Here is a 24,063-nt window from a genome sequence, read left to right as displayed (position 1 = left end):
CTCTGCCTCCTGGGTTTAAGCAATCATCCTGCCTCAGTCTCCCGAGTAGCTGGGATTACAGGCGCTCGCCACCACACCTGGCTAGTTTTTCTACTTTTAGTCAAGACAGGGTTTCTCCATGATGGCCAGGCGGGTCTCGAACTCCTGATCTCAGGTGATCCGCCTGCGTTGGCCTCCCAAAGTGCTGGGATTACAGGCGTGAGCCACTGCGCCTGGCCAAAAGAAACCAAATTCTAAACAAACTTATACTTTTAAGATATCGGTAGGTCACTAAGGACACAATCTGTATTCCATTCTCATCCACCTTCATTACACTTTGTATTCATATGTGGTATATTAACTGACCACATCTAAATCTTCTGTTTATATTCAAATATACAAACACACATATATATTTCTAAATGAAGTATTGTGCTAAAAAGAAGCTCTTTTCCTTACATTACTTAGAAAGTTTCCCCCTAGTCTCACAAAAACCCCATCTTTCCGTATTTAGAATTTATTTCAGAAGTATCAATGAAGATGGCAGAACATACACAATCTTGTTTCATCACCATCACAATAATGTGTTCCATTATAGGTCACTCAGCAATTTGTGTTCCATTGTCACCTGCCTTCTTTAAGTTTCAATTGGGGGTATAATTAATTATATAAAATATAATCTTGGCTTATATATAAAGACATGAAAATGATCTATTTTATATAGATTACAATCTATTTCATATAGATTGTTTAATGTTATAAAACATTAAAATTTTGATAATTTTGAAATTATACCCAAAAACATAGCAGACAGAGGAAAGAAGTGATTCTTTTAAAAACTAAAGTGTTACATTATCTATATGTGACACAGCTTTAAGTAAAACCATTTCTAAATAAAATAGGTAAAAACTACTAAGTTACCTGTAATCATTCCGATCATCAGCTTTTACTCCAGGCCAATCTCTCTTCAGGTATTGACTAGCCAACTTCTGGATACCCTGTTAAAAAATACGTATTTTTTCTAAAAATGCTCATCATCACTGGCCATCAGAGAAATGCAAATCAAAACCACAATGAGATACCATCTCACACCAGTTAGAATGGCGATCATTAAAAAGTCAGGAAACAACAGGTGCTGGAGAGGATGTGGAGAAATAGGAACACTTTTACACTGTTGGTGGGATTGTAAACTAGTTCAACCATTATGGAAAACAGTATGGCTGATTCCTCAGGATCTAGAACTAGATGTATATATGACCCAGCCATCCCATTACTGGGGGTTATACAAAGGATTATAAATTATGCTGCTATAAAGACACATGCCATTATGTTTATTGCAGGCATTCTAATAGCAAAGACTTGGAATCAACCCAAATGTCCATCAGTGACAGATTGGATTAAGAAAATGTGGCACATATACACCATGGGTCACCTATGCAGCCATAAAAAAGGATGAGTTTCGTCCTTTGTAGGGACATGGTTGCAGCTGAGACTTGCTCAGTGTAAACGAGCTATGCAGAACAGAAGCAAGCATGTTCCTGCTCCTTGGGGTGGGGCAGAATTGTCCAGGATCCACTTGGATAGGAGAGGGCATGGGAGGGCTGTCTGGTGGGGAGGGGGAGGGAGGGGATTGCATTGGGAGTTATACCTGATGTAAATGGCCAGTAGATGGGTGCAGCAGACCAACATGGCACAAGTATACATATGTAACAAACCTGCATGTTATGCACATGTACCCTACAACTAAGTATAATAATAATAAATAAATTAAAAAAATAAATTTAAAAAAAAAAAAAAGATCCATATACCCATCTAAAAAAAAAAAAAAATACGTATTTTTTCTAAAATAAGTATTATGCCGTAAAGGAAGCTCTTTTCCTTAAAATACATGACTTAGAAAATCTCATTTTTCCAAATGTAAATTTAATTCAGGAGTGAAAAAAAAAAATGACAGGCTGCACGTGGTGGCTCACGCCTATAATTCCAGCACTTTGGGAGGCCAAGGCAGACAGATTACTTGAGGTCAGGAGTTTGAGACCAGCTTGGCCAACATGGTGAATATCTATCTCTAACAAAAATACAAAAATTAGCTGGGTGTGGTAGCATGCGCCTGTAGTCCCAGCTACCTGGGGGGCTGAGGCAGGAGAAACACTTGAATCCAGGGGCGGAGGCTGCAGTGAGCCAAGAATGGGCCGCAGCACTCCAGCCTGGGTGATAGAGCGAGGCTCTGTCTCCAAAAAGAAAACCCAATTAACAAACCAACCAACCAACCAACCAACCAAACAAAAAAACCAATGATAAATGGTAGAACACTACAACCTTCTTTCATTATTGTCCAGTCCTCTCTTGTCTCCACTTTTAGGAAAAGGGTGAGTATAAGGATGAGAAAGTTGAAACTTCATTGATATGCCTTTCACTTTTAACTATCTGACTAGCCATAAAAACAAACCACCTCTGGCATGTCACAGGGAACACAGCTGTCCATCTCCACAGAACTCTGATCACATAGCTTTCTAAATCTCAGCAGCCAAACTCTCATATACCAGGAAAGAGAAAAACAAATTCCATTTGAAGTAGACAGATATATACTGGTATGTAAAATTAATAAACAAATTTTGGTGCTGTTCCATACTATTAATTCTCAAGACAGATTTTAAGGGTCTTTTCTTTTTAAACGATACCATGACACAAGTCACTTCAAACAACAAAAACAAAACTGTTTTACAAAGAAATTTGCCCACTTATTATTATCTACACAACACAAATCTGGATAAAACAGAATGTTTATCTATAATAGGTGTCAGGGAGAGGTACAGGGATTTGAAATGAGAAGACCATTTTGTTAAGAACTGATTTTAAACTGCTCATTCCAATTATACAATGTATTATGTTTGGTTTTTTGCTTGTTTGTTTTTGTTTGTTTGAGACAGGCCTCATTCCAATGCCCAGGCTAGAGTGCAGTGGCGCGATCATGGCTCAATGCAGCCTCAACTTCCTGGGCTCAAACAATCCTTCCACCTCAGCCTCCCAAGTAGCTGGGACTACAGGCATGTGCCACTGAGCCCGGCTAATTTTTTGTATTTGTAGTAGAGACAGCGTTTCGCCATGTTGCCCATGGCTCAACTCCTGGACTCAAGCAAGCCACCTGCCTTGTCCTCCCAAAGTGCTGGGATTACAAGTGTGAGTCACCAAACCTGGCCAATGCATTACTTTTGGATAGGAATATATGTGGTCCCCTAACACTGTAACAGGGCCTAATGTAATGGTTATAGAAATCATTAACATTGAGATACTTATTTCTATACACGTAACTAAAAAGAACACAATGCTGAAATGAAGAACAATCACATTTATTAATCAACTGCCTGCTCTAGGCAAAAATTACTCAAGTAAAATCAACACTACACTCTACATGGTACCTTTCCATTAAGGTCTGTTGTCAAATTAGCTTGAATCTCAAGTTCCTCCTGAACTTGGCAACAATTTGGTTTCACTATTTCTAAGTATTGTGTATTCTGAGAACTTGTATACAACTACATATCCGTAATAGTTCCACTTAACATATCTTGTACTTTGGGAACTCCAAATACTATGTCTTCCCTGAATATGTATGGTAGTTTTTCACCTCTGCACCTTGTTCATACTGCTCCCATTGCATGAAAATATCTTCTAACCACTCCTATTCCTACTTGCTAAATTCTTACCCCTCCCTTTGAATTTGATACTTAAATTTCCTAACATAAACAATCACAAGTATATATAGGAAAATGTGAAAAGTGTCATTGCCTAAGTACTTATTTTCATTTCATTAAAGTATAATAGCTTATTCTTTCTACATTTATTAGCTATAATTCTATAAAGAATTATCCCTCATGAACTATTTGGTTATACTGAGATAAAGTTCTTGGAGGAAAGACAGGATAAATATTTGATTGTCCAATATTTGGGTCCAAAGATGAACAACGAATTTTTAAAGTAACATTATAAACTCATGTATTTTAAATAATAGAGGCATTCCAATTAATTACAGTTGCTTTCTTCTGATGCTCAAATTGTCACATCTGTGGTCTGTCAGAGCCCCTCCAAGTTGGCTCCCATATCACGAACCCAAATAGACTTTGAATGCTTCTTTGTTGTTGTTGTTGCTGTTATTGTTGTTTTACAGTTCCTGGCCCAGACTTGCAATAAGCTAGTTCTCCAAGGAATTCTGATTGCTTTCAGAAAGAAACCAGAGACCACAATCTAGGCAAGTTCTCATTCTTTGGGTCTTACTATTTGCATCTTTCTCTAAAAGACCTTTTCTAATCACTGTATGCAAAGTATCTTCGCCTCTGGCCCTCTCACATAACTATATTTATGCATAATCCTTATACATTGTTACTGTCTGGTTTAAATATTTGTCTGTTTACTCACTATAAACTCCATCAGGTACAGATCTTGTCTTTTTTTTTAAATCATTATATCCCCAGATTATAGCAGATCACCTAGAATTTAGTTGATACCAATAAGATCTACTGATTGCATGGATAAATGCCACCTTCAGTTTCTAATGCATAGTGCCCATCTCCATTTATGTTTTTGCCACTCTGTGTTAGAAGTGTTTGAATAAAAACTTCTCTGGTTCCTAATGTTCATGTACTCAAATTTTTAAAACACTGTTTATCAGATTCCTGAGATTATGACCAGGTGGCTTTAATATAATAAATTCCTTGGTAAAATTACAGTCAAATTTGACCATCTTCACTATTTTAAGAGAAATGTGTGTGGGTATTCCAAAGCAGTTTTTAAAAATAATAGAAGTTTATTCCATACCTAGAAAGCACTACACATTAATTTTTATGAGGGTTCAATTAAGTCAAGATCTCAGAATTCAAATGACTCATTATCTGTAGAGAAGAATAACAAGTATAGAACATAATATGCCAGGCAACACATGGGTTACTGCCAAACAAGTGGCAAAATGTGATATAAGTACCCAAATGAGGAAAAGATCATCTGGTATTTTCTCAAATCACATCTAAATGAAATGAGAGTGACTTTTTCAGTTTAATCATTGTTAAAGTGTTTACAGAACACATCACACAGAACATAGAATATGACATGAGCCTCAGTTCATGAGCAGGATTAAGACAGAAGGCAGAATGACAGCACTCTAAATTTATGCAGGAACAAACGAACTTAAGCACTTTCAGAAACGTTTATTTCTCTTAATTCTATGTTAGGCTTTGTTATCACCACAGAGAAATTGGACATTAAAAGCATAAATACTTCAAATCATACAGTTCACAACTAGTTAAATGTGAGCTAGAATCCAAAGTTACTACGTCTTTGTAAAAGAAATCATTTTAGAGTGGACTTTATCTATTTTTTTAAATTAATTCGTTAACTTTGTGATTTATACATTACAATAGCGATTTCTAGAGCTCTAAACCACAAAACTGAACTGTATTAAACTGAATGAGCCCTTCAGAGATGAGATGAGGGATTCATGAAATAGACAGTGAGATCTCTAGATGAAAGACTTTATTCAAGTTAGTTCACAGAGGCAGGAATCATGACTTCTGCGTACTCCATGCAGCTGTTCAAGATCTAATCTGCATGGATGCTCAGACATACTCTGGCACTATTAAAGTAAAGGTCCTAAATAATACTGCATGTTTCTGAAAGCATTATATGTTTAAATTAACTGGTTTCCTCTATACATTATATTTAAAGCTACATTTGATGAATAAAAGGTTTACTTACATAGAAAACAAAATCCACTCTAATTAATTTGCTAAGGTAAATAAACCTATGTCTTACAATTTTTTAAAGGGTTTTCAAAAAATTTTTTTCAAATCATTTCCCAAGCCCACAGCACTACTATCTAAAATTGGTCCACTAAACATAATATTTATTTATATTTACCTGAGCATCACTGATGCATAATGCTGAGTTGATTTGCAATTCAGTTCACTCTAGAGCAGTGGCTTCCATAAAGATGTACTATCAATATGCTCTTTGAAACATGCAATAACATCCGATTCCAACTTTTTAAAAAGCCATCAGTGTCTGATGTTAGGCTTGCTTTGTTTTACCTCTCAATAACACTTGCTGTATTGCTTTAACAAGTGAAGAAACACAAAGAGAGCCACTGTTGAGTAGACATTAGGAAATGAACTGATGGCTTAACCTTTGGCCAATTTATCACAGCAAGCTGAGTAGAAGGGTGCTCTATGGCTCTGGCACAGGTAATTCTGTATTCATTTCATCCCTCAGCATATAGAGAAACTAACATTTAAATTTTACTAAGGGTTTGCCATTAGATGGCTCTTTAAAAATTTTGGAAGCCATATTCTTTATATACTATACCACTTTGTCATGAAATTCCCGGCATTATGCAAATGATCTTCTAACAATGAACAAGTTCACTGCATAAGTTGGATATTTCTTAAACTAATGCAAATTATGCAATTATTACCTTTACTATATTCTCAAATCACTTTAAAAGTAATACAGAACTTCACTCCCATCCTAAAGGAAAGTTTTAAAATATTCTTCATTGTTCTGTGTGGTATATGATTATGTAAGATTTTAAAAAACAGGATATTATTTTAAATTACATAAATTGTCTTTATTTACTTTTCCATTAATTTCATGATGAAATATTAATCTCATATAATAATACCTTATACATATTAAACACTAAAGGTATCTTTTAGCCTTTTCCCATTTATAAAAATAAAGATTAATTTTATTTAAATTAAGTATATATAAGAAATAAGATCTATTGACATTTTATTTACATTGAGACAGGGCCTTGCTCTGCCACCCAGGCTGGAAGGCAGCGGCATCATCATAGCTCACTGAAGTCTTGAACTCCTGGGCTCAAGTGATCCTCCTGCCTCTCAGCCTCCAGAGTAGCTGGGACTGCAGGTTCATGCCACTGTGCCCAGCTAAGTTTAAAAATTTTTTTCTAGAGATGGGATCTCACTGTGTTGCCCAGGTTGGTCTGAACTCCTGGCCTCAAGTAATGCTCCCACCTTTGCCTCCCGAAGTGCTGGGATTAAAGGTGTAGGCCACCATGTCTGGCCTATCTACTGACATTACAAATGACCTATCCTATTTGATTTAAAGACCAAACACAGAATAAAACAAACAAACAAACAAACAGACACACGTATGTTCACTGCAGCACCATGAGCAATAGCAAAGACATGGAATCAACCTAAATGGCCATCAATGGTAAAGTGGATAAAGAAAATATGGTACATATACACCATGAAATACTATGCAGTCATAAAAAAGAATGAGATCACATCCTTTGTGAGGGCATGGATGGAGCTAGAGGCTATTAACCTTGGCAAACTAATGCAGGAACAGAAAACTAAATAATGTATGTTCTCACTTATAAATGGGAGCTAAATGATGAGAACACATGAACACACAGAAGAGAACAACAGACACTGGAGCCTTTTGGAGGATGGAGGCTAGGAGGAAGGAGAGGGTCAGGAAAAACAATTAATGGGTACTAGGCTTAATACCTGGGTGACAAAATATTCTGTACAACAAACCCCCGTGACATGAGTTTACCTATGTAACAAATCTGCACATGGTACCCCTGAACTTAAAACTTAAAAAAAAAATGCTCATTCATCACAGAATTCTAAAAAAATGAGATGCAGAAGAAAACTTCCTTAACCTAGTAACGGATATATACAAAAAACTGGCTGGGCGCAGTGGCTCACACCTGTAATCCCAACACTTTGGGAGGTGGAGTCATGAGGACCACTTGAGTCCAGGCAGCACAAGGAGAACCCCTGTCTCTGTAAATAATAAAAAAAATTTCCCAGGCCTGGTGGTGCATACCTGTGGTCCTAGCTACTTTTGTATACGGCGGGAGAGGGAGAGGAGGATGAGATGGGAGGATCACTTGAGCCCAGGATGTTAAGGCTGCAGTGAGCCATGATTGCACCACTGCACTCCAGTCTGGGCAACAGAGTGAGACTGTGTCTTAACAAAGAAAAAAAGCAAAAAATAAAAACCAAAACTAAACAACACACAAAAAACTAAAGTTAACAACATACTTTTAATGGCAAGCGAATGCTTTTCCCTTAAGACAGAGATAAGGCAAAGATGTTCTCTATTACAGTTCTTTTCAACATTGTACTGGAAACTCTACCTAGTACAATAAGGCAAGAAAAAGAAATAAAAGGCATACAGATGGGAAAGGAAGAAATAAAGCTATCTTTATTCACAGATGACATGATTGTCTATGTAAGAAACCTGAAGAATCTACAAAAAACCTCATGAAACTAATAACTGAGTTTAGCAAAGTTGCACGATACAACGTCAACATTCCAAAGTTAACTGCTCTCCTACACACATGCAATGGACAACTGGAATTTGAAATTTTTTTAAAATGAAGTACACTTAGGTATAAATCCAACAAAATATTTGCAGGATCTGTATGTGGAAAAGTCCGTAATACTAATGAAAGAAAGAAAAGAATAAAAGAATCTAAATGGATGGAGAGAGATTCCATGTTAATGACTTGGGACTTCATATTGTTAAGATCTCATTTGTTCCCAATATGATCTATACATTCAAGGCAATCTCAATCAATAGTCCAGAAAGCTAAAGGTACTAGAATAGCCAAAATTCAGAAAAATAAGGAAAAAACACTCTCATTACCTGACTTCAAGGTATACCTTGAAGTTTGCAGGAATCAAGATAGCATGATGTTGGCAAAAGAATGGAGAGATAGATCAGTGGAACAAAAGACAGATCCCAGAAATAGAACCATACAAATATAGTAAACTGATTTTTCACAAAGGGGCAATGACAGTTCAATGGAGACACGATAGTCTCAATCAACAAGTGATGCTAGAACAATTGAATGACCATAAACAACAACAACAACAAAAACCCTTGACACACACCTCACAAGTTACACAAAAATTAACTCAAATGATTCATAGACCTCAATATAAAGCATACAACTATGAAACATTTAGAAGAACAGCGAAGAAAATCTCCTTGACCTTTGGTAAAAAGTTTTAACATAAAACACCAGAACCAAGACACATGAAAGAAAAATGATAAAATGGACCTTATCAGAATTAAACTCTTTCTTCTGGGAAAGATACTACAAAGAGAATAAAAAGACAAGCTGCAGACTAGGAAAAAATATTTGCAAATCATATATCTGATAAAGGAAGTCCAAATATATAAAGAATTCCTAAAATTCAACAGTAAGAAAAAAATCAACACATTTTTAAAATGGGCAAAGGATCTGAAAAGATACTTCATCAAAGAAGATATAAGAATAGCAAACAAGCATATGAAAAGAAGTTCAGCATCTACTTGTCATTATGGAAATGCAAACTAAAAATAATGTGGTACCACTACACACCTATTAGAAAGCTAAATCCAAAAAATTAACAGCAAGAAACGCTAATGAGGCGGCAGAGTTACAGAGTACTCCTTCAACATTGGTGGGAATGCAAAATAGTACGGCCACTTTGAAAGACAGTTTTGAAATTTCCTACGAACAGAGACTTCCACAACCATGTTCTAGGTATTGGGCCAACTGATTTGAAAACTCAGGTTCACACAAAACCCTGAGCACAAATGCTTCTAGCAGCTTTATTGATAAATTGGCAACAAAGATGTCCTTCAGTAGGTGAATGGATAAACAAACTGTGGTACATAATTATAAAGGAATAGTATTTAGTAATTAAAAGAAACAAACTATTAATTCACATAACTTGAATGAATCTTATAATGCATTTTGTTAAGTCAAAGAAGCCAAATTAAAAAGGTTACACACTGTATTATTCCATTCATATGACATTCTGGGAAAGACCAACTGATAGAGAAAACAGATCAGTGATTTTGAGGGGTTTGGGGAGAAGGAAGTGTTTGCTAGTGGAAGAATTTTAAGGGTGGTGAACTAATACACATAGCACTGTAGTAGTGGATCTGCAACACTATATATTTGTCAAAACCCACAGAACTTTGAAAATACTCACAGACCTTTGACAAGAGACAAAGAATGACTCTCAATATATGTAAATTTAAAAAAATCTACCAGTGGTTTGGGGGAACCCAGGATAGAATGCAGACTGTGACAAACAAATCCAATTGTATTACAAAATGTAAGACATAACCTCATAAATGGGTATGGGGAATGAAGGGGCAAATGTTATAATTCTGCAAAATAGTGGGTTTATAAATGGGTCCAAGAAACTTTGTATAAAGTATTTTAGCTAAAAACTGTACGACTAAAGACAAAAAAAAAAAAAAAAAACAAAACAAAACAAAACAAAAAAAAACCTGTATATAAACATTGTACACTAGTTGATAAAGTTGTTTCTCACCGGGCACAGGTAAAAAATTCTGAAAAGTGGTAAATATTACTAGGATTAAACAAATACGTAAACAGATGATAGAAGGTAGAAGCCAAATTGCTCAATGTTGGAGTGGGACTTAGAAATCAGAAAGGGAAATGAGAATGAATTACATGAGGGTGAATTAGAGTCAGAGACATCTAGTTCAACATATATTTTGTTGCAACTGCAACAAAATCAAACATTGACAAATGGGATCTAATTACACTTAAGAGCTTCTGCACATCAAAAGAAACTATCAACAGAGTAAACAGACACCCTACAGAATGGGAGAAAATACTGCAAATTATGCATCCCACAAAGGTCTAATATCCAGCATCTATAAGGAAATTAAACGAGTTTACAGGGAAAAAAACAACAACCCCATTAAGAAACGAGCAAAGGACATGAACAGACCCTTTTCAAAACAGACATACGTGCAGCCAACAATCAAATGAAAGAAAGCTCAACATCACTGATCATTAGAAAAATGCAAATCAAAATCACAATGAGATACCATCTAATACCAGTCCAAATGGTTATTATTAAAAAGTCAAAAAATAACAGAAGTTGGCAAGGTTGTGGAGAAAAAACGCTTATACACTGTTTCTGGAAGTGTAAATTAGCTCAGCCATTGTGGAAGACTGTCACGATTCCTCAAAGAACTAAAGACAGAAATAGCATTCAACCCATCAATTCCATTACTGGGTACATACCCAGAGGAATATAAATCATTCTATTATAAAGATACATGCACACATATGTTCATTGCAGCACTATTCACAGTAGAAAAGACACAGAATCAACCTAACTGCCCATCAGTGATGGACTGGATAAAGAAAATGTGGCACATATATACCATGGAATACTATGCAGCTACAAAAAAAAGAATGAGGTAATGTCTTCTGCAGGAATATGGATGGAGCTGGAGGCCATTATCCTTCGTAAACTAATGCAGGAAAAGAAAACCAAATACCACATATTCTCACTTATAAGTGGAAGCTAAATGATGAGACCACATGGACACATAGAGGGGAACAACAGGCACTGAGGCCTTTTGGAGGGTGGAGGGTGGCAGGAGGAAGAGAATCAGAAAAAATAACTAATGGGTACTAGGCTTAATATCTTGGTGATAAAACAATCTGTACCACAACCCCCCATGACACAAGTTTACCTATGTAACAAACCTGCACTTGTACCCCTGAACTTAAAATAAAAGCTTAAAAATAAAACAAATAGAATTTAAAAAATTTTTTAAATCTCCTTGGAATTAGTTTGTAGAATTATAATCTGTATACTTGTGACAAAGCTATATCTCTAAATTGGTATATCCTTATGACTAAGAATTTTTTAAAGCTACATATTATTTCACACAAAAACCAAATCTTAATGTGTTATGCTAAATGATGTACCAACTGAGTAACATCCTTCTGCTATCCCGTAACCATCCACATATACCAGTAGGTATGTGTGGTATATATACCTACTGATATGCTCCATGTTTCGACTAAAAAACACAGATGATCCATGTTTTGACGAAAGAATTATAGAGATTTATTTTATGTATGTATGTATGTGTGTACGTATTTTGACATAGAGTCTCACTCTGTTCCCAGGCTCAATGGATCCTCCCATTTCAGACTCTAGAGCAGTTGGGACTACAGGTGTGTGCCACCGCACCCAGCTCATTTTTTTATTTTGTTTTTGATAGAGATGAGGTTTTACCATGTTGCCCAGGATGGTTTCAAATTCCTGGGCTCAAGCAGTCCACCTGCCTTGGGCTCCCAAGTGCTGGGGTTACAGGCATAAGCCACTGCACCCAGCCTACACAAATAAATGAAATATTGAGCATGAGGACTATAGTTAATAGTGTACTGTATTCAGGATTTTGCTAAATGCATAATTACAGGTGCTCTTGCCACTGGGGGCAAAATGACTGACCGTGAGACGATGGATGCTAATTTGTTCCACTACAGTGACCATTTTACACCATAGCTTATAACATCATATCATATACCTTAAATATATGCAACAAAATTTATTTTAAAATAAAAGAAACTGAGTATAAAAATAATGTAGAATATATAAAACAGATATACAGTGCTCTAAGAAAGTATAAAGATAGGGGGAGGTGGTTTGTATATCCAAATAGACTTAATTGAGAACTACATATGATTAAAGATCAGAAGGACAAATGAGAGTTAACTGTCTAAGGGAAGTGATATGGTTTGGCTCTGTGTCCCCGGCCAAATCTCATCTTGAATTGTAATCCCCATGTGTCAGGGGAGGGACCTGCTAGGAGGTGATTGGATCATAGGGGCAGATTTTCGCCATGCTGTTCTCATGATAGCAAGTGAGTTCTCACAAGATCTAATGGTTTAAAAGTTTGGCACTTCCTCCTTTGCCTCTCTCTCTTGCTCTCTCTCCTGCCACCATATAAGACATGCCTTGCTTTCCCTCTGCCTTCTACCATGATTTTAAGTTACCTGAAGGCTCCCCAACCATGCAAACCTGTAAATCAACTAAACCTCTTCCTTTATAAATTACCCAGTCTCAGCTAGTTCTTTACAGCAGTGTGAAAATGGACTAATACAGAAAATTGGTACCGAGAGACATGGTGTATTTCTATAAAGATACCTGAAAATGTGGAAGCGAACTTGGAACCGGGTAGCAGGCAGAGGACAGTTTGGAGGGCTCAGAAGAAGACAGGGGGATGTCGGAAAGTTTGGAACTTCCTGGAGACCTGTTGAATGGTTCTGACCAAAACCATTGATCACTGATAGTGATATGGACAATGAAATCCAGGCTGAGGATGTCTCAGAGGGAGAAGAGGAACTTACTGAGAACTAGAGCAAAGGTCACTCTTGCTACGCTTTAACAGAGAGACTGGCAGCATGTTGCCCCTGCCCTAGAGATCTGTGGAATTTTGAACTTGAGAGAGATGATTTAGGGTATCTGGCAGAAGAAATTTCTAAGCAGCAAAGCATTCAAAATGTAATCTGGCTTTTTCTGAAAGTGTACAGTCATATCCAGTCATAAAGACACGGTCTAAAATTGGAACTTATGTTTAAAAGGGAAGTAGAGTGTAAAAGTTTGAAATTTGCAGCCTGACCATGAGGTAGAAAAGAAAAACCAATTTTCTGAAGAGAAATTCAAGTGGGCTGCAGAAATTTGCATGAGTAAAAAGAAGCCAAATGTTATGTCTCCAGGGCATTTCAGAGATGTTCACCACACTCCCTGCCATTACAGGCCCAGGAGGCCTAGGAAGGAAAAATGGTTTCGTAGCCCAGGACCAGGGCCCTGCTGCTCTGTGCAACCTTGGGACATGAAGCCCTGCACCCCAGCTGCTGCAGCTCCAGCCGTGGCTAAAAGGGGCGAAGGTACAGCTTGAGCTGTTGCTTCACAGGGTGCAAGCTCCGAACCTTGGTGGCTTCCACATGGTATTGTGCCTGTAGTTGTGCAGAAAATAAGAACTGAGGTTTGGAAACCTCTGCCTAGATTTCAGAGAATGTATGGAAACACCTGGATGTCCAGGCAGAAGTCTGCTGCCGGGGCAGAGCCCTCATGGAGAACCTCTTCTAGGGCACTACAGAGGGGAAATGTGGGGTTGGAGCCCCCACACGGAATGCTCACTGGGGCACTGCCTACTGGAGGTGTGAGAAGAGAGGCACCATCCTCTAGATACCAGAAAACCTCATACTGTGTACCTGGCAAAGCCACAGGCACTCAATGGCAGCCTGTGAAAGTAGCTGCAGTGGGTGTACCCTGCACAGCCACAAGGACAGAGCTGCTCAAGGCCTTGGGAGCCCACATCTTGCATCAGCATGCCCTGGATGTGAGACATGGAGTCAAAGGAGATTATTTTGGAGCTCTTACTATTTAATGACTGTCCTGTTACATTTCAGACTTGCATGGGACCTGTAGTCCCATTGCTTTGGCCAATTTCCCCCATTTTGAATGGCAGCATTTACCAAATGCCTGTACCCCCATTGTATATTGTAAGTAACTAACTTGCTTTTGATTTTACAAGCTCATAGGCAGAAGGGACTTCCTTGTCTCAGATGAGACTTTGGACTTGGACTTCCAGGTTAATGTTGGCATAAGACTTTGGGGGACTGTTAAGAAGGCATGATTGTAGGCCGGGCGCGGTGGCTCACACCTGTAATCCCAGCACTTTGGGAGGCTGAGACGGGTGGATCACGAGGTCAGGAGATCGAGACCATCCTGGCTAACACGGTGAAACCCCGTCTCTACTAAAATGTACAAAAAACTAGTCGGGCGAGGTGGCGGGTGCCTGTAGTTCCAGCTACTCGGGAGGCTGAGGCAGGAGAATGGCGTAAACCTGGGAGGCGGAGCTTGCAGGGAGCTGAGATCTGGCCACTGCACTCCAGCCTGGGCGACAGAGCGAGACTCCGTCTCAAATAAAACAAAAACAAACAAACAAACAAACAAACAAAAAAAAAGAAGGCATGATTGTGTTTTGAAATGTGAGAAGGACATGAGATTTGGGAGGGCCAGGGGTGGAATGATATGGTTTGGCTCTGTGTCCCCACCCAATTCTCAACCAGAATTGTAATCCCCATGTGTCAGGGGAGAAACCTTGTGGGAGGAGATTGGATCATGAGGGCAGATTTTTCTCATGCTGTTCTCATGATAGTGAGTGAGTTCGCATAAGATTTGATGGTTTAAAAGTTTAGCGCTTCCTCTTTTGTTCTGTCTCTCCTGCCACCATGTAAGAGATGCCTTGCTTCCCCTTTGCCTTCTGCCATGATTATAAGTTTCCTGAGGTCTCCCAAGCCACGTGAAACTGTGAGCCCATGAAACCTCTTTTCTTTATAAATTACCCAGTTTCAGGTAGTTCTTCATAGCAGTGTGAATACGTACCAACACAGGAAGCATGACATACAGCAATGAGAGTAGTCAAGAGACAAACTATGAAGACCAGAAAGGGCACCATAAATATAACGGTGTACACTAAAAATGATAAAATGCCATTGAAAACTTTTAAATAAGGAGATAAAAATCAACTTGCATTTTTAAAAGATCATTTTCACAGCTATGTAGGAAACAACTTTGGGGGAAAACAAAAGATACGGAAACCACTTATAAGACTATTATAGGAGCAAATTCTGAGAAGAAAGCAGAGCAGAAAGGACCAGGAATCTTGTCTCCCAACCTAGACAACAATCATACTGTGGCAAGATCTGTTTGATGCAATTACTTTAGAATTCTAGAAGCCATTGAGGACTTGCAACTCCCAGAGGAAGATTTGGAGAGTAAATTACAGTTAATTTTGGTCAATTTCAGCTCTTACCTCAGCTGTGGCTACCCATCTTTATCCCCGGCCCATTGGCAGGCAGCCATGCATATGTTCCTGGAACAACTCCTATGCTCCTTACGGGAGCCAGGATGGGCAAATGGGACCCTATCCTGTGCTATGATCACTGACTCCTGCTTATGATTGTGGAGGTGCAGACACAGAGGTAGGAAGCCATTGCAGCACCCTTTCCCTGTTGCTACAAGCCCCTCCCCCTCAGGCTGAAGTGACTTCCAGGGAACTTAAAAGGACAGCATCATTTTTTCCTGTCTTCATTTTCCCACCTTTTGAGAACCACACATTGAAAATTAGGACATTGAAGGGCAACTGCATATTTGAGAGAAATTAGTAAGTCATCACAATATACAGAGAAAGGCACAGGCTCAGAAAATTCCTGAGAAGACCTTAAGTTTACATCTCAGGTTGATCCTCAGCATGGAGACTACTTATGATAATCAAAAACAAAACAAAAACAAATTAGTAAAACCTGAGAAACAAGGAGAATCTGATGTCCAGAGTCACCACATTATTAGATGCAAATTATTAGATTCAAATGGCCAGTTTTTAACAACAACAACAATAAAAATCACAAAGCATACAAAGAAATAGGTAAGAAATATCCAAGGGAATGCCACTAGTTTGAAAATATTTTTGCCTACAGTTATAAAACTGCTACATGATAGCAGTACCCCCACAACCCCACACAACCCATAACCTCATAACTGATTGCTTAGTTCCTCAATATATGTATGTGTGTGTGGGTAATCACAATATCTTGTCCAAAAGTCAAGATACTTGTTGGAAGACGTGCACTTCTGCTAGGTACTAGCACAGATTCTAGAAGTATGTATAAGAGTTCCTGTCTTGTTCTTCAAGAGCTGATGCAATAGAGAGATTACGCTAAATACAAAAAAAAAAAAAAAAAAAAAGTAGGACTTGAAATTTTCACAACTAAATATACAAAACTTAATTTACCATACATAAATGTACCCAAGTGAGTATATGGTTTTTACATCAACCAGGAAAAGCAATAGGGATGGATTGTATATGTCTCCAGAGCCCTAAACACAGAGTAACATTCAAGAATACTGTTACGGCTTCCTGGGCATTCTATAAGGTCTCTTACCCGATGACCTTAACTTTGTAAAGATGGTGGTGGTCAAGACTTTAAACTATGTAAAAACCTCATTGGAGTTACAAATCAATCCACAAAACCGACAAAGAAAAATATATTAATAGTACTGACATTTTTAAAAATACTGTATATATTTAACATGTACAACATGAAATTTTGCTATACATATTGATAGTGAAATGGTTACCACAGTCAAGCAAATTTAACATATCCATCATTTCACATTGTTATCCCTTTTTGTGTATGTGTGCCTAGAGCACGTAAAGCCTACTCTTTCAGCAAAAAATCCTGAATACAATATTATTAACTAAGGTCCTCATGGTATACATTAGATCTCCATACTTGTGCATCCTGAATTTCTGCTATTTTTTATTATTTGACCAAAGAAACTGTAGTTTACACATACACACACACATTCACGCACACCTCCAGAAATATCATTCAGCCTTAAAAAAAGGGAGATCCTGCTATTTGTCACAACATGGATGAATCTGGATGGGTTCATCCAGATTATGTTAAGTGAAATAAGCCAGATAGAAAGAAGACTACTACTATTTGATCTGTTATATATGGAATCTCAAAAAACAAAAAAAGTTGAATACATAGAGACAAAGAATGAAGGCCGGGCACGGTGGCTCACATCTGTAATTCCAGCACTTTAGGAGGCTGAGGCGGGTAGATTGCTAGAGCCAAGTTTGAGACCAGCCTGGGCAACATGACAAAACTCTGTGTCTACCAAAAATTGTAAAAATTAGCCAGGTGTGGTGGTGTGTGCCTGTAGTCCCAGGTACTCGGAAGGCTGAAGTGGGAAGATCACTTGAGGGCGGGAGGCGGAGGCTGCACTGAGCTGTGACTACTGCACTCCAGCCTGGGTGACAGAACAAGACCCTGTCTCCAAAAAAAAAAGAGAGAGAAAGAGGGAGAGAGAGAAAATAAAGCAGTGGTTACCAGGAATGTGGAGGGGGACAGTAATGCCAACATTTGTACTGGGTGTTACACTTACAAAGTATTTGTATATGCATTATGTTGTTTGATCTTCACTTAAACTGAATGTAGTAAGTATCCTATTAGAATCTAACCAACAAAGGACCATACTAACTAACACTGCTTATCCCCAGGAATCCAACCCAACCCTTCTGACTCCAAGGCCAGTCCACACTCCCGTTATTCTATTTCTCACCATTGATATGAACTGATATATTACAGGTAACCAACACAAATCGGGTAAGAGCTGGCACAGCAGACTTTTCGCCTGGAAAAGGCACATGCATTGCTTAGCAAGTTTTATTAAGTGCTTTCTATAGGGAAAGCACTGTATTAGATGCTGGGGGAATAATAGTAAACATTATGGGTATTATCAATGCTCTTCTGGTATGTATATTCTGCCAGGGATGAATTTAAGAAATTAATATCCACCAAGAGGAACTATTAACCAAATTAGGGTCATCGATATGCTGCAATGTTACATAATTATTAAAGAGAATGTGCTATATAGTCTCAAATATTTAATAAAAATATAAGCTGCAGAAAAATGAATAGCATGATCCTATTTTAATTTAAAAAACATGTAAGCATATATACTCTAGGATACATATGAACTTGGAAACAGGGTTCAAAAGTAAGAGCTTTTAGTTTTTATTCTTTATACCACTGGATTGTTCAATGTTTCTTATTTTAAGAGATGGGGTCTGGCTCTGTTGCCCAGGCTGGAGTACAACGGCACAATCATAGTTCACCGCAGCCTCAAATACCTGGGCTTAAGCGATCTTCCCACCTCAGCTTCCCAAGAAACTAATATTACAGGTGTGTACTGCCTGGTTAATTTTTTAATTTTTTAAATAGAGACAGGGTCTTGCTTTATCGCCAAGGTTGGTCTCGAATTCCCAGTCTTAAGTGATTCTCCTGACTTGGCATCCCAAAGTGCTAGGATTACAGGTGTGAGCCACCATGTCTGGCCTATTTATACCACTTAATTGCTCAGAATTTTTAAAGCAAATGTTTATTACCACATAACTGAAAAAAAAAAAAAAAAAAAAAGCACAACAAAGAGGAAAAACCAAGAAGTCACCACTTGGTGTAAGTATTACAACAGGAAAGCATATGGGAAGATAAAGCAGAGAGATGGAGTCAGGGAAGGCTTCCCAAAGAAAATGAAAATTGACATCTAAAAAAAAAGAGGTGAGGTGCAAGTGGGAACATAGCCCCTTCAAGAAACTGCATACAAGCTGGTATGAAGCTTGTAAAAGGGAGAATGGCTTAAAGGTGAGGCTGAATAAGTAAGTAAGGGCTATATCACACAAGGATTCATATTTGGACTACCTTAAGACAACAGGAAGTCAAGATTGCAAGTAGTGCAGTGCCATTATCAGATTAAAATGTGATTTAAAAATCATTCTAGCTGCAGTATGGGAAACATGGATTAAGAGTAGTTAGACTGGCTGGGCGCGGTGGCTCATGCCTGTAATCCCAGCACTTTGGGAGGCGGAGGCGTGCGGATCATGAGATCAGGAGATTGAGACCATCCCGACTAACACGGTGAAACCCCATCTCCACTAAAAAATAGAAAAATTAGCCGGGCGTGGTGGCGGGTGCCTGTAGTTCCAGCTACTTGGGAGGCTGAGGCAGGAGAATGGCATCAATCTGGGAGGCAGGGAGGTTGCAGTGAGCCGAGATCACGCCACTGCACTCCAGCCTGGGTGACAGAGCGAGACTTCATCTCAAAAAAAAAAAAAAAGAAAAAAAAGAGTAGTTAGACTACAGTCAGGGAGACCCATAGGAGGCTACCACTCTAGTCCTGATGATGCGCATAGTATAGAGGCAAAAAGATGTAAATAGGACAAGTTTTAGTGCAAAGAATTTTTGTGAATTGAAGAGACAGAAACAGGTAATCTCTAAGGTCTCCACTCACAAACACATTCAGACCCCTCACCTTTTAGATCTACTAGATGTAGCACAGAAATGGAGGAATTACAGGGTGCTATACAAGACATCTTCCACAAGAATATTCCTCCAACATTAAAAGATATGAAGCAACTACAAGCATATCCACACTCCCAACTCAAGATAAAACTATGTTAATTAAATACTCAAACTATGGAATTCTATACAAATTTATATAATTCATGGTTATTGGCAATAGTAAAAAGACCAGGACTTTGGAGTCAACACTTCAGTTTGAGTACTGTACTGCCGTTGCTGTGAATTAGTTATGAGTATCCTTGGATAAGACACCAAGCTAACAAAGTTAGGTAGGTTTTTTCCCGCCTTCTAGTTAAAAACTAGTATACTGTATTTACCTATTTGATGACATGACTTGAAGTTTAAACACGATGGTGAACAATGCTTATGACACAGAAACATTAGTTGTTTTAAAGAAATTGTATTTATCATGTAACTATTACAAATAGAAATCATGAAAATATAACAATTTTAATACTGATAGCAAATATATCATCTTTTTTTAAGAGTTGCTTTTTTTTCTTTCTAAAGTTTTTCTTTTTTAAAAATTATTTTTATTATACTTTAAGTTCTGGGATACATGTGCAGAATGTGGACGTTTGTTACATAGGTATACATGTGCCATGGTGGTTTCCTGCACCCATCTACTCATCATCCAGGTTTTAAGTCTGCATGCATTAGGTATTTGTCCTAATGCTCTCCCTTCCCTTTAAGGTTTTTCTTTAACTATATTTACAGATATGTTAAAGCTGAATTTTTAAAAAGCCTTTTAAGACCAAGTACTCACACCTACTTCAAAACATGAAGCTAGAAATTCTCATATAGCTTGTCTAATTTGACTTTGGTAGCACACAAACATGCAAACATTCCTCTTCCTGAAAGAAGCAATTGCCAGCTGTCTAACTTAAAACATAAATGATTACACACCAGACACTGTTACTAATGTTAAGATTCGGTACCAGAGGCTGAGCCTCTATTAAGGAAATAGAGATCAAAGTTTCCACTCTTGTGAAAACATCTCAAGTTAGGAACCATATCAATAAAACACAATACTCAGAACTCAGCAAATTTATACTCATAGTAGAGAAAAAGTCAAAGTAAGCTTTAATTCTTGATAATACATCGCCTACATTGCTGAAGTTTTCCAATCTTTTTCAACTTCAATAAACTTAATTGCACAGAATGACTTGCAAATTTTAAACTAAAAGTAAATAGAGTATTGCAATTTACTTATTAAGGATCAGGTAAATTTTGACCAGAACTTCTAAGTAGCAAAAGAAAATAAATTATAGAAGGACTAAAAGTCAAAAGAACCAAGACTGTCAATCTGTCAGTCAATAACACAACTGAAAATCTTCTGGGTGCAAAGTGGTACCTTTAAAAAGGTCACTCCTTAGTTTAATGAGATCCCATTTGTCAATTTTGGCTTTTGCTGCTGTTGCTTTTGGTGTTTTAGACATGAAGTCTTTGCCCATGCCTATGTCCTGAATGGTACTACCTAGGTTTTCTTCTAGGATTTTTATGGTATTAGGTCTAACATTTAAGTCTCTAATCCATCTTGAATTAATTTTCGTATAAGGAGTAAGGAAAGGATCCAGTTTCAGCTTTCTACTTATGGCTAGCCAATTTTCCCAGCACCACTTATTAAATAGGGAATCCTTTCTCCATTTCTTGTTTCTCTCAGGTTTGTCAAAGATCAGATGGCTGTAGATGTGTGGTATTATTTCTGAGGACTCTGTTCTGTTCCATTGGTCTATATCTCTGTTTTGGTACCAGTACCATGCTGTTTTGGTTACTGTAGCCTTGTAGTATAGTTTGAAGTCAGGTAGCGTGATGCCTCCAGCTTTGTTCTTTTGACTTAGGATTGTCTTGGCAATGCGGGCTCTTTTTTGGTTCCATATGAACTTTAAAGCAGTTTTTTCCAATTCTGTGAAGAAACTCATTGGTAGCTTGATGGGGATGGCATTGAATCTATAAATAACCTTGGGCAGTATGGCCGTTTTCATGATATTGATTCTTCCTATCCATGAGCATGGTATGTTCTTCCATTTGTTTGTGTCCTCTTTTATTTCACTGAGCAGTGGTTTGTAGTTCTCCTTGAAGAGGTCCTTTACATCCCTTGTAAGTTGGATTCCTAGGTATTTTATTCTCTTTGAAGCAATTGTGAAAGGAAGTTCATTCATGATTTGGCTCTCTGTTTGTCTGTTACTGGTGTATAAGAATGCTTGTGATTTTTGCACATTAATTTTGTATCCTGAGACTTTGCTGAAGTTGCTTATCAGCTTAAGGAGATTTTGGGCTGAGACGATGGGGTTTTCTAAATATACAATCATGTCATCTGCAAACAGGGACAATTTGACTTCTTCTTTTCCTAACTGAATACCCTTGATTTCTTTCTCTTGTCTGATTGCCCTAGCCAGAACTTCCAACACTAAGTTGAATAGGAGTGGTGAGAGAGGGCATCCCTGTCTTGTGCCAGTTTTCAAAGGGAATTTTTCCGGTTTTTGCCCATTCAGTATGATATTGGCTGTGGGTCTGTCATAAATAGCTCTTATTATTTTGAGGTACGTTCCATCAATACCGAATTTATTGAGAGTTTTCAGCATGAAGGGCTGTTGAATTTTGTCAAAAGCCTTTTCTGCATCTATTGAGATAATCATGTGGTTCATGTCTTTGGTTCTGTTTATATGCTGGATTATGTTTATTGATTTGCGAATGTTGAACCAGCCTTGCATCCCAGGGATGAAACCCACTTGATCATGGTGGATAAGCTTTTTGATGTGCTGCTGAATCCGGTTTGCCAGTATTTTATTGAGGATTTTTGCATCGATATTCATCAGGGATATTGGTCTAAAATTCTCTTTTTTTATTGTGTCTCTGCCAGGCTTTGGTATCAGGATGATGTTGGCCTCATAAAATGAGTTAGGGAGGATTCCCTCTTTTTCTATTGATTGGAATAGTTTCAGAAGGAATGGTACCAGCTCCTCCTTGTACCTCTGGTAGAATTCAGCTGTGAATCCATCTGGTCCTGGACTTTTTTTGGTTGGTAGGCTGTTAATTATTGCCTCAATTTCAGAGCCTGCTATTGGTCTATTTAGGGATTCAACTTCTTCCTGGATATAGTCTTGGAAGAGTGTAAGTGTCCAGGAAATTATCCATTTCTTCTAGATTTTCTAGTTTATTTGTGTAGAGGTGTTTATAGTATTCTCTGATGGTAGTTTGTATTTCTGTGGGGTCGGTGGTGATATCCCCTTTATCATTTTTTATTGGCATCTATTTGATTATTCTCTCTTTGACAAATGGGATCTCATTAAACTAAAGAGCTTCTGCACAGCAAAAGAAACTACCATCAGAGTGAACAGGCAACCTACAGAATGGGAGAAAATTTTTGCAATCTACGCATCTGACAAAGGGCTAATATCCAGAACCTACAAAGAACTCAAACAAATTTACAAGAAAAAAACAAACAACCCCATCAAAAAGTGGGCAAAGGATATGAACAGACATTTCTCAAAAGAAGACATTCATACAGCCAACAGACACATGAAAAAATGCTCATCATCACTGGCCATCAGAGAAATGCAAATCAAAACCACAATGAGATACCATCTCACACCAGTTAGAATGGCAATCATTAAAATGTCAGGAAACAACAGGTGCTGGAGAGGATGTGGAGAAATAGGAACACTTTTACACTGTTGGTGGGATTGTAAACTAGTTCAACCATTATGGAAAACAGTATGGCGATTCCTCAAAGATCTAGAACTAGATGTACCATGTGACCCAGCCATCCCATTACTGGGTATATACCCAAAGGATTATAAATCATGCTGCTATAAAGACACATGCACACGTATGTTCATTGCGGCACTATTCACAATAGCAAAGACTTGGAATCAACCCAAATGTCCATCAGTGACAGACTGGATTAAGAAAATGTGGCACATATACACCATGGAATACTATGCAGCCATAAAAAAGGATGAGTTTGTGTCCTTTGTAGGGACATGGATGCAGCTGGAAACCATCATTCTTAGCAAACTATCACAAGAACAGAAAACCAAACACCACATGTTCTCACTCATAGGTGGGAACTGAACAATGAGATCACTTGGACTCGGGAAGGGGAACATCACACACCGGGGCCTATCATGGGGAGGGGGGCGAGGGGAGGGATTGCATTGGGAGTTATACCTGATGTAAATGACGAGTTGATGGGTGCTGACGAGTTGATGGGTGCAGCACACCAACATGGCACAAGTATACATATGTAACAAACCTGCACGTTATGCACATGTACCCTA

At 38.0% G+C, this 24,063-nt stretch overlaps 1 protein-coding gene across 5 annotated transcripts in view; it reads right to left on the bottom strand.

The window, feature by feature from the left end:
• Window positions 1-24,063, bottom strand: part of FCHSD2 (FCH and double SH3 domains 2) — a 309,718-nt gene that overhangs the window by 179,403 nt on the left and 106,252 nt on the right. For 4 of the 5 annotated variants that reach the window (XM_017948727.3, XM_017948728.3, XM_021926259.2 and 1 more), the window contains exon 4: window positions 901-977. The exons of the other annotated variant lie outside the window; for it this stretch is intronic. In XM_017948727.3, the coding sequence (XP_017804216.1) occupies window positions 901-977 (77 nt within the window). The remainder of the gene's footprint in view (window positions 1-900; window positions 978-24,063) is intronic. 5 annotated transcript variants of the gene reach the window in all.

This window comes from Papio anubis, chromosome 12, assembly GCF_008728515.1.
Source record: "Papio anubis isolate 15944 chromosome 12, Panubis1.0, whole genome shotgun sequence".
Lineage (NCBI taxonomy): Eukaryota > Metazoa > Chordata > Mammalia > Primates > Cercopithecidae > Papio > Papio anubis.
The sequence above is the reverse complement of the archived record's forward strand: the minus strand, read 5'-3'. Positions and strand labels throughout refer to the sequence as shown.